This window comes from Xiphophorus couchianus, chromosome 13, assembly GCF_001444195.1.
Source record: "Xiphophorus couchianus chromosome 13, X_couchianus-1.0, whole genome shotgun sequence".
NCBI lineage: Eukaryota > Metazoa > Chordata > Actinopteri > Cyprinodontiformes > Poeciliidae > Xiphophorus > Xiphophorus couchianus.
The window spans coordinates 12,227,500-12,239,482 of record NC_040240.1 but is presented as its reverse complement, the minus strand read 5'-3'; the positions used below and the strand labels follow the sequence as shown (position 1 = coordinate 12,239,482).

At 38.9% G+C, this 11,983-nt stretch overlaps 2 protein-coding genes across 2 annotated transcripts in view; both read right to left on the bottom strand.

The window, feature by feature from the left end:
• Window positions 1-11,983, bottom strand: part of aunip (aurora kinase A and ninein interacting protein) — a 954,922-nt gene that overhangs the window by 109,702 nt on the left and 833,237 nt on the right. The window lies entirely within an intron of this gene.
• Window positions 3,293-10,028, bottom strand: azin1b (antizyme inhibitor 1b). Its single transcript, XM_028036563.1, has 11 exons — window positions 9,837-10,028; window positions 8,174-8,317; window positions 7,846-8,045; window positions 7,586-7,759; window positions 7,191-7,363; window positions 6,850-7,063; window positions 6,686-6,760; window positions 6,240-6,405; window positions 5,985-6,094; window positions 4,852-5,069; window positions 3,293-4,755 (listed from the first exon to the last, which is right to left on the bottom strand). The coding sequence occupies exons 3-11, from the start codon at window positions 7,945-7,947 to the stop codon at window positions 4,680-4,682; spliced, it is 1,308 nt and encodes a 435-aa protein (XP_027892364.1). The 5' UTR covers window positions 7,948-8,045; window positions 8,174-8,317; window positions 9,837-10,028; the 3' UTR covers window positions 3,293-4,679.

The following is an 11,983-nucleotide window of genomic DNA, read 5'->3' as shown; positions in this document are numbered from 1 at the left end:
CCACTGATAATAGCGTTAAACAATATGACAGCATTACTCCATTAGATGTCGCTGACTGATTCAGTACCTACAGTATCAGGTTACACAGTACACCGGCCTAAACCAGAAGGTTGAACCACTCCCTGATTATCTCTGATATAGAGATGACAACTAATTTCTTAGAAATATGCAACAGAGAGCATTTCTTTACCACCCACGTAATTAGCTCTTTCATTTTTGTGCCATGCCTTGTATGATTGTTCTTTTTCTTAATAGCTGAAAAGAAATAAACAATAAAATGCATGTGAAGCTATAATACACTTGGTATGAGAAGGAGTTCATTGCTAATATAACAAGGATGGTTCAATACCCGACGCTGGTTTAGTTTCAGAAGCTTGAAGATTAATAAGACATTCATAAAATCACAGTTAGGTGCTCAGGTTTGGACATTTCAGTCGTCATATGGAGGTCAGTGAGAGAAGGGTGTTAATGTTTTGCTACGCTATCTTCACTTTATCTTAATCAGCTTTATCCAGTTCAGTACCGCTATGGCACTGAACTGGCATTGTATTATCCATGGCTTAAGCTTCTGGTAGGGTCTCCCATGGGTTCTTGGTCTTGAGGGAGGGGTCAGAATAAGAGTGATTCAGTGACCTAAGCTATGAATAAGGGGAATCTAATTGAAACAAAGGGTCCCAGGATGGGGAAAAAGAACAAATTCTGGGGTCACGCAAGCTGGTGATGGATGAGGGTAGAGACCTGGGTATATTTTGGGACTAATACCCATAAAGTCATGTGAAAGATTTAGGACGTCCCATTAAAGGAATTTCTCCTTGGGGATTAACAAAGTCTATTCTATTCTATTCTATTCTAAATGTGAAATTGTTTTTGAAAGAAATCTTCAAGCACCAATGTGTAATCTTAATATTCTTTATTCTTACAATCAAGTTGGACTCACCTGTTATAAATATGCTGCCTCGGGTGATTAAAGGATTTCTCAAACATGCATGAACGAATCAAAGCAACGCTCCAGGTATGAATCCATGAGGAAATAGAATTATAACATGTAAAGCTCAAAAAATTATTTTTACATGGTAATTCAACCTCTGGCTTATGCCAAACATGTCCTATTCTGATGTTAAAATTATGTAATTTTACTAATCTGTCTGAAAACGTTCTGAAGTCTTTTCTTCAGCTTTTGTTAGTTTTCTAATTATGCTTCCACTTCTTTATATTGTTCGAATAGCTTTTGAGTGTCAATTTGTCAGAATATGTTATAAAAACACAAAGGTTCTTGTAGGGTGTCGTAATTTTTTATATTGTCTGTATGGTGTCAGTTTGAAGAACCTGTTTAACCTTAAATCATCCCTGTGCACTTTGAGAAGTAAAACTGCCAGGATAAAATCCACAAAGAAGAAGGAATAACAGAGACAAAACATAATCAGCCATACAGTAGGTCTGAGCTTTAAACAATGTAGCACTGTGCTTTGTCTTTAGCATCGCTGATGAAAATATTGAATGGAAATATAGCAATATAATAAAAATTAAACAGCTTAAAGATAATCTGATGGCATCAGTCATTTAGTTGTCAGTCTACTCACCTCACAGCATACATGTTTCCAGAAGATAACGTTCCTGGATTTGCTGGGAGAGTTTGCATATTCTCCTCCTACATGTGTGTGGTTTCTCTAGGGACTCTGGTTTCTCCCTTACCAAAAGCAGGTGTGAGTGCGTATGTTTGTCTACCCTGCATGTCTTTCTTCGCTGTCCTTTTATGGACTAGCAACTTGTCCAGGGCCGTCACTCACCAATTGACTGCAGGAGATAGGCATCAGCAGCCCCTGTGAAGCCTAAAAGGAGGTTAGAGCAGTGATTTCATTCCTACAAGTGAAACTAAAAGTTGTTGAAACTCCTGTGGATCCGATAAATATATGTGTCTTTATAAATCATATATACCTGTGTACTTATGTGTGTTACCTGTATCATTGGGCAAGAAGTGGTGCACACCCTGGAGAGTTTGCCAGTAGATCACAGAGTAGACACACAGCAATAGTCTCACCCATTTGAATATTACATAGGTCCAATAAAATGGGACATTTAAATGCAAGAATGTTATATTATGGCCTGTTACAGGATAGCCATTCATAGGGAAAATTTCAAAATTAGTTTTGTATGATTGATACATTTTAAAACATGCACAGAACATATCTGAAAAATTTAACGTAATCTAATAAGATACGAGAAACATTTTTCAATTCAGAATGAGTTCTTCCAGAAAAATTAAATTCTAAATTGACCCTTATATTTTTACAGTTGATAATGTTTGCTGTACTTTGATCCAACAGGCTTCAAAACAAGTCTGTAGACTTGTACTGTTGTAATACTGATAAGAACTGGACAAAGTATTTGCCACAAAATGTGGGTCATCCTTTATTTTCTTTTTCTGATAAGTTGCTAGGTGTGGTTTTCTTCTATGAATCCCTGGTATAAATTTGGATTATGTAATTTGATAAGCCTTGGTGAACCTTGATTACTGATATACAAGCATAGTTGACATCACTTTATTCAATTTGTTGATTAGATAATTCCTGGCTGCTGAGAGGGAAAACAGCAGCCTTAAATCTGGATAACTGTTTGCTTTCTTTTGCACCACACTTAAATGATTCAGATCAAACAAGTTTTAATACGAGACAAAGAGTAAATAAAATTCCAGCCAACCTGGTTCTCTGCAGAAAAGCAATTTCTCCATAAACCCAACAACTGGTTGTGCCACCCTTAGCAGCAAAACTACCCTCAAGCATTTTTAATAAATGGCAGAGTGATCTTTGTCCCACTAATCCTTGTGAATCGGGTTGAGGTTTTCAACCCTTTAAGGTTCACGCCAAAGCATCTCAATCATTTTTATGTCCAGACTTTCACTAGGCCACCAACCACATGTTTTTTTTCTTTCACTCAGAAATGTAATGGAGTGTGTGATCAGAGCCTTGTCCTGCATGCTTAAGCTTAAGGTCACAAACTGTTAACAGGATATTCTTCTCAATTAAATCAGTATTCCAGGTTCTGCAGCAGCCCAGAGTCACACCAACCACAACGTTCCACTTTTCCTTCACCAGGCCACAGACTACTTCCCCACAAAGCCAGATATATTTTGACAAACGTGAGATTTTGTTTTTGCCTCTGAACTCTTGTTGAATCATGAACACTAAACTTAACAGGCATACAGGCCTGCAGGTTCTTCTATTACATCATAATCTGTTAAGTCGACCACTGTTCTTATTTTATCGACCTCCAAAAAGCAAAACACTTGCACAAGTAAGAGTTTTCAGTCAGAAATGTATTAAATTAATCACTTTAACAAGCACAATTTACAGTCAAAACAGGCTATGGTCCATTAGTGCCTTAGACAATTAATACATTAGTCACTTGTAAAACACAAGGGCAGGATTCTTATAAATTGCTGAGTCACGTTACCTATCAAGTTATCAAACATGAAGCTGTACAAGAGACTCTGCGTTGTGCCCCTCATGTCTTTCAAGAGGCACAATGAAAGATCGAACATGTCATTTATCAGAGGCCTGTGTTTAACTATCAATGCCTATCATTTTAAAGATCGACATTTATGTACTTTTGGTATGAGTTTTTTATATCATATGTGACTAAAATAGCTAGCTTTTGGCGTCCTTTGTGAAGGACCAAGAACAACACCAATGTGTAGATCTGAAAGCTGGTTGCTTCAGGTTCTTTTAATCCAAATAAATTTGCGCACCTTTAACCAGACTGACCCCCTTCTCTGTTAGAGACAAGGAGACGTGTTACTGCGTGGTTTCTCTGCATTAGCAAAAGGATGTGCAATGAGAAAAATTCTGCTGCTCCCTTTGAATGAAGGGAAACCACTGAGGTCACAGCACATCTAATCCTGTAGCGTTTAAAAAAGTAAATAAATAAACACCACATAAATATGTTATCAGGAAAACACTGATAGACGGGCCACAGCATATTACCTGGACTAAACACATTCAAAGATGGAGTTTGAAATATGCCATGGTAATATTTGATTCCAATAAATAAAACACTGAGGTGAGCTGCAGTTGAGCGAAAGGTTAGATAATTATCGTTTCTATACAAAGAAAGGGGTCCGACAAACAGATTCGACACAAAGTACTGAATCCAAGAAGAAAAAAAAAAATCATGTACAGACACAATGTGCTGGAGTTTACAAGACTGTCAGATTATTAATAGACAATTTGACTTAACTGATTAAATTATACAATTTGTAAACTGACTTTGATTCAAAAATAAACCTTCCCAAACCTGTTGGGCTCCCATCTCCAACGAGTCATCCATTTTGTTGCATAATATCATTTGAGCTTAGACTAACACTCTTTTAGCCGACAGATTCAGTCCTTCAGAGAGGAGCAGGACTCCGATTATCAACCAGGTGAATTTAGGATTAAATCGAGGCATCGCACAACTAACTGTTTCCCATTTCTTCAAGCAAAGGAAAAAAAAAAACAACCAAAAAACAAACAAGTCAAACTCTGGAAGGAAATTATTGATAGGACACATTTTTTTTCCCCCCAAGGTGGCTGGAATGTTGAGCACATTTAGCCCCTTGTCCGAAATACCACGCCGACCTCTCTTCTCACATGGTGAAAGCAGAGGAAGGAACATCTGTGCAATGGGACAGGGGCAGAGTGCTGCTACATGCTGTACTGGAGCACAGAGAAGTTCTTCATGGCACTATCCAGCGCCACGCCCGCCTCCTGCATTTCATACCTGTGGAGTACAGCAAGTGTGGATTTTAACTCATTTTCTTTGCTTCTCTAAGTGTAGCATTTTTTTTTTTTAACTGCTACTTTTCTCCAGTCTTACCAGTCTGGGGTGGAGATGGTGTAATAGACAGGCAGCTGGCTGCAGGCGGAGACACAGCTGAACTCCTCCAGACCGCAGGTGCCCATGTTGGAGAAGAGGAGCCAGTCTCCCACCAGGAGCTCTGGCAGAAGGCAGCGCTCCACCACCTGGTCCAGCTGGTCCAGTGACGGGCCCCACAGACTGCTGGGATACACTGCTTCATCAACACACAATGCATGCTGCAGAAATGAAGACCAAAAAAAAAAAAAAGTTGTTTAGAAGAAAATGTAGAGATGATCTCAAGTGTGAAAGCATACAAAAATCAATCTTTAATTTCTGAGATTGTTCCGTTAGCTCATTGTCAAAGGTCACAACAGATGACAAAGCAGCAAATATCAAGTCATGAATCATGTAGTCGTTTTCCTGAATGGTTATCAGCCAGCTTCCAACAAGCTATGTCTGATTAGCGTTTCCTCAAGTCAATTGAGACCAAAGTAAACATTGTGTAGAGGTGAACAAAGATTTAAGATGCACCAATTCAAAATGGCTTTCTGGTGAAGAGTTGCATTAAATATGGAATGATTATCACGCCAAGTCTGCATGAGCTGACTACTAGTATCAGGAGTTGACAATGTTTTTAAAAAGTTACGGTTTCAAAATAACTAAAGCTTTCAGCAATTGGTAACAAAAACATGCCCCTTCCCCACATATTGCTGGTCATTTGGCTGAAAGGTTTTTCCTTTGATTACAAGGAGGACAAATTTGGCTGAATGGACTTTTATCATGTTTGAAAAATGAACACCATATTGTGTGTCTCACACAAATGGAGCATTGCGAAGTCTACTTCTCGTCACAACATTTAACAAATATGTAAGACTCATGCTTGTGTGACACATTCGGAAACATGGAATACTTTAATGTCTTTCTGCAACTTTTATTACCATCTTAGCTTTGGACAATCACTGGAAAACAGCAATCGAGTGAGGTTGCATCACACTATGGATCAAAAATGTCGCTATGTGGAACGTTTCATTTGGATATCATATATCAAAACACAATCATGTGCTGCATTTTCATGAAGATAAAACATATTTCTGTATTTTACCAGATCTGCTGTCAGTGTGTTGGCTCTCCTGGGTGGAAGCCTTACTGACCTTGTGCACCAATGGAGTGGTGATGATGTTCCCCAGTAGCTTGTGGCTGAATGAGCCATAAACACCTTCGTTCATGTAGTACAGGAACTCTGTGTCCTCATTCTTCTCACCTGTTGTAATACATTTAAACATGTTAGAAATACAGTAACATTTCTGAGCTATGAATTTAAGAGTCGACATTCATTTCAACACCTTTTGCTCCAATTAAGTACATTCAAACAAGAAAAGAAGCGAAGAACAATTCAAACATCTCACCTTGAGACAAGCTGTCCCAGCGGCGAGTCGCCACCTGTTTGCCAATAACACTGACGGCCAAGGTGAAAGCAGAGGCCACATAGAAGCAGCCAGGCTGCGCCAGAACCTGCACACCTGATCGCTGGGGGAAGTAGGCGTCCAGGAGAGGTCGCACTGCAGACTCAACCTACAGGAAAAGAGAAAAAAAATTATTCAAGCAGATTTTAGAGGAGAGTTCAAACTAAAAACACAAATATTTGACTCAATTGCTGGCTTCTTATTTAGCATAAATTTCTATCTTCCAAAGTGCTGCTGGAAAGTGGCAACTAAAACATAACCTGCATGCCCAGAGTAAAGTGTACAGATTTTGAGCTACTTTAATTTCAAAAATAAAATTCAATGCAAAACAAAATATAGGTTAGCAAAATTTTGATTTTTGAAATCTCGTCATGACTTTTAAAACTGACCTGTTTGAGCTGAAACTCAGAGCCAGTAAATCCACCACCGATATCCAGGATCTGCATGTTAAAGCCCAGATCCAGCTGACAAGGGAAAACAAGTCAGTCGATCCCAATAAAACTCCATTTACGTCCAAACGTTTTTTTTTGTTTTTTTTAAAGCTGGTGCTTACCCCCATGTCAAATACACAGCGAGCGTCTGACAGAGCACGGGTGTAGGCCTGCTGCGGGTCCTGACAGGAGCTGGGGATGTGGAAGGCCGCTCCCACCACCTGGACCCCCCGTTCCTTGGCCATCTCCAGCAGATGTCTGCAGCTCTTCAGTGAAAAACCAAAGGGCATGCTGGTCTCTGCTGCATGAGCCTCGGTGGTTAACTGCAACAGCAGCCTGAACGAAAGAAAAGAATCCTCCAACTAAATCACATGCAACTAGAAGTTTACGCTTTGAAGTGTGTTGCATGCTCAAAGAAACATATTTCTAATAAACTATTGATGACGAGTATTTTCTTATTTACTTTGCCTCTGGGTGCAGGCGAGCAATCTTGGAGAGCTCCGCCTCATTCTCACAGATGAGGTGGTGTACACTGTTCTTGGCGGCATACTTGATGTGTGCCAGCTGCTTGAAAGCGCTCGACAGAATGATGTTTTCTGGGGGAACGCCGTGTTCCAGAACCAGGCTCACCTCAGCCTGGAGGGAGGAAAACACACAAGTTAGGAGAAATTCACAGATTCCAGAAGAAAATCCCCCATGAAAATCCTAAAAAAATAACTAGAGCATTACGTAAGTTTAATGGGTAACACTTATCAGCTGACAAGTAATCAATTGAGGGCTTGTGATGCAACTGCCCCAAAACACAAAATGCTTTCATAAGAGGATGAATCGCTGTGTTGATTAAAAAGATATCCTCACCTTGTTAGCACAAACAAAGCCCAGGCCCAAGGACGCCAGCACCTCAATGACTGCAGGGCTACTGTTGCACTTAACCGGGTAGTAAGGCTGCACCTGCGGCACCATGCTCTGCCAGCACGTATGCTGGCGCATCAGGGCACCGAGGTCGCCCACCACAAACGCACTTTTCTCCACCTGTCAACACAACAGCAGTTAAACGGCGCAGCTCTTACAAAAATTCAGTTCTCACACAACCTCAGCTTATTCTAACCAAGACTGACCTTATCCTGTTCACAGATGTGTCCATCAATAACGTCTTCCAGAGTAACTCCTCCATCCAGGAGTTCAATAATGTAGCTTGGTTTGTCAGGGAATCCTTTCATCTTAACCGTGTTCCAATAAGCCGATGATCATAAAAAAAGTAGTAAACGAGTCCGGGGGTCACGACTGAGCCAATGGGGTCCTGCCGGTATGCAACAAACTGGACAGACGGACACAAACAGAATCAACATGACGCGACTTAGAAATTCTACATTTGTTTTGTGTTTTTTAAAGTGTAACATTTTGTTAGACTTGTTTTATTTTCATGCAGATAAAAGAAACACTAACATGGACAAGTCAGGAGATGGACCTGTCCCGCTATCAGCTAGGATCCCAAGGTGGCTCAGCGTTGAAGTCAAAGTGCTCCCGGTAAAGGGCCGCCCCTAGGCCCTCTGGGTAGCGCTCATACACCTGTACAGAGACAGGGGAGCCCTGGAAAAAAAACACAACAACACAATGTTAGACATGAATGCATGCACAAGAGGCAATAAAAAGGGCATCTACACAGAGCTGGCAATGTTACAATCAGCATCTGACATTTTCAAACGTTATACTGCAGGCTGCACTGAGCCCTCAAAAACAGCTTTGTATTTGCCATTTCAGTAATATGAATTCCCACTGGCGTAAAGGGAACACCAGTGATGTGTAGAGTGTAAATGCATGAAACTTCATCTATACACACAATAAAAATAAAGTGCCCAAGCAGTCCACTGAGCTTGTGATATTGTGATGACAACTGCAATTCAATATAGTCTGTAGCTTAAATTGAAATCCCGCAGTTATATTCAAGTGCAATACGGTATATGTACAGTACAGACCAAAGGTTTGGACACACTTTCTCATTGAATTCAATGAGAAGGTGTGTCCAAACTTTTGGTCTGTACTGTATATTTAAAAATGATAATTTTTTTTGTTTATTTAGGTCACAATTTCTCATAGGTTTCAGTCTGAATGAAAACAAATTAGCCCAAATTTTCAGCTTTTAAAACTATGCCACTGTCCTAATTTCAAACCGACAAACATGACTCAAATAGTATCAATACTGATCCACAACTAAAAAAAACACTAAATAGAAAGGAAATACAAAAAATCAAATAAAAAACCCCCCAAACTTTTATTCAATGTCTTTGCCTAAAATATATGGTAAACGTGACCCTTTCCTCCCTTATGTTGATGAGACTTGACTTAAAAAGTTTCAGAACCACAGAGGAGGAAACAGTCATGCGGCTTAAATGAGATCTAGGCCTCCTTAGTGTAACGTGTTGGTGAAACTCATCTTTAATGCCACTAAACTCTAGTAATAACAATACAATATGAGATAGTACTTATTCCGGAACAATTTAAATAGCTTGGTTGTGTGTATTTAATACAAAAACGCTGGTATTTATCTTACTTCCACAAAAGATAACATGGCCGGTTTGTCAGGCATTTAATGCGTCGCCCCAAATCTCGCGCATGCGTTGTAAGTGAAAACACTGACTGACAACTTGACAAATTGAATATTAATTCAATGCGTCACCAAAGACGATCAAATAAACCACGGAAAACCAGTACCGTTACAAATGTCACAAATAAACGTGGCCATTTTGGCGACACGGACGGGGAAAACATAAACACGCTGGGTAAAGAGTCAAGGCAAGAAAAGCCGCTAACGTTAGAGCGGCTGTCGGCTGCCCTTCGGTCGGAGATGGCTGTGTTAACGCCGTATTTTCATAATAATCCCAGAACAAACCTCAACACAAATCCACTACACGAAAAACACACTGAATCCGACTCGCCAAAGAAATATTTACATGTTCAACTTGAAACGGAAGGCATGTCGAAATCACATAGCGCAGCGAGCGGGTCTGTCATGTGTAGCAAGGCACCAGAAAGAGCAGCCCGCCATGTTAACGTCCGCTTAATGAATCCTCCTTGTAGCAACAGCCGGGGAACGGTTCGCTGTACTTACGTGAGATAACGGCCGAAAGGTTTTGGAAAATCGTCTTCTCTTTTTCGGCGGAATTTTTAAAGAGTAGTGGGCCCAACGTTAAAAGAAAGAAAGGAGGCTATTTTTGCCATATGTTTAGGTCGGAAACCCGCGTTGACTCGCTGCGTCCTCTCTGGCGGTTGGTGGGTGGAGAACTACTGGAAGAGAGCAGGGGAAGTAGAAAAGGTAATCAACGGCCAGTGGGCGGAGCCAGTCGTTTCAGTTTCACCAATGAACGCGCTGCGTTTTTGAGCGCATACCAAATATGTATTTCCGAATATTGTAAGGGCCGCAGTATCCCCGGCTTGTTCATTTATGTTACATAACCATAAACGTTCCATACATGGCCGCACAATAAACCAGCCCAATACTACTCTTGTTCTGTTTTTAATAAGACAACAATAGGTTGTTATGGCTGCACAGCTTAGCCGCAATAAACCAAATGTAGAACACCTACTTTTATGGAGAACTTACATCATTTAAATGTAATTGTAAACTAGAAGTCAATGTTTTTTAAACGCTGGAAAAGCATGACAAGACAAATCTTTAATATAGTAGATAATTCACATCAGAGCTTAAAGTCTTATCCACTTTTGAAGGTATTTACCCCACAAAAACCAGTTTCACAGCTGATATCCTTGATGTCCTTTATTCATTTTGTTGTTTCTCAATTTCAAAAACAATAACGTGCATAAATATGAACAAGATAGCAAAACATTGCACTTTAAAGTATGTTTATTTGTTAAATGACAATAGAATAACAGATGTGTAAGAACACATATTCTGAGTATTAGTAAAATAAAGTATTCCCATAAACAAAGACTTGAAAAAACAGTTAAACTTATTACGTGTCAACCACAATCTTTAATATGTTTCTTTACATTTTTTGTGAAAGACCAAAAATACCAATAACAAAAAGTAAAGCATCATGAAGTGAAAGGAACAAAATGCAGTTTTCAAAATCTTTCCTAAAAAAAAATCAGAAGAAGACCTCTTTGAGACTGAACTTGAGACAGGAGCAGAATCACATTTCAGGATAACTGTAGTGAGAACTACAGGTAAATAATTTATAACTACCAGAAACCTGTGGGTACCATGTCTATCTGTTAAAACAAAATACAACTTGTGTCCTGAAGATGAACTACAGTCATGTATTAGATTGGTGTAGTCAAAGTTCAGATCCAAATCAAACAGAATCTTCTACTAGGCTTAAAAAAATAATGTACCATAGATCTCCATTCAATCTGATTGAGCTTGAGCTGTTGGTTTTCTTTTTTATTTTAATTTAACCAGGTAAGAGGATTAAAAAATACCTTTCATTTATGGTCTCAACATGCAGAGGTAGCAGGTAAATACTGTTTTACAAAGAAGATTGAGGGGAAGTTTAATCTTTGCAACTTTAAAGATGATAAAATAATGAAATTGAATTTGTAGCAAAAGTGAATTCAGTTCATTTATACAGCGCCAGTTCACAATATCATCTCAAGACACATTACAAAAAATAAACAATTTCAATAATGCATAAATTTCAGTTTATTCTGGTTATCAAACAACCCAGTAAAGTTCAGTTTATTATTCAAATTAGTTTAAAAGATTTTCTATCTAAGAAAGCCCAGCAGATTCGAATGAGGCATTGACTTGCAGCATTCAATCTTCAATTAAATCCCAATAAGTTACGCTGATTCTAACATGACAAAACGTGAAAATGTTGAAGGATTATGAAGACTTTTCAAGACAGGAAAGAATGTGGCAGTTGTGACAATGCAAGAGGGTTAAGCAACATATCATGTATGAAAATGAGGTTGACATTTTCATACCTGCTATTCAAAGGCAGGCTCAGACTGCCTTTGAATAGCTTAGGGCATTTTTCCAGTTAAGTTAGAGCTTGTTTTTGTGTATAATGTAATAATAATAATAATAATAATAATAATAATAATAATAATAATAATAATAATAATAATAATAATGCACTGCACCCACCAAAATATAGCTAGGAACTTATTTTCATGTGATTTTTTAATGAGGTTTGAGACTTGCTCATGGGAAAGTTCGGAAAGTCAGTGAACCAAAAGTTCCCTTATTGTAATAGGATCAGGCAAATCCAGCTGATTATAAGTTTTATACAAATA

Excerpts from the sequence above, each read along its gene's own strand:
- azin1b (XM_028036563.1), bottom strand. The coding sequence starts at position 7,947 with ATGAAAGGATTCCCTGACAAACCAAGCTACATTATTGAACTCCTGGAT. Across the intron at positions 6,095-6,239 it reads CTGGGACAGCTTGTCTCAAG|GTGAGAAGAATGAGGACACA; the intron begins GTGAGATGTTTG and ends GTATTACAACAG. Across the intron at positions 5,070-5,984 it reads CCACTCCATTGGTGCACAAG|CATGCATTGTGTGTTGATGA; the intron begins GTCAGTAAGGCT and ends TCATTTCTGCAG.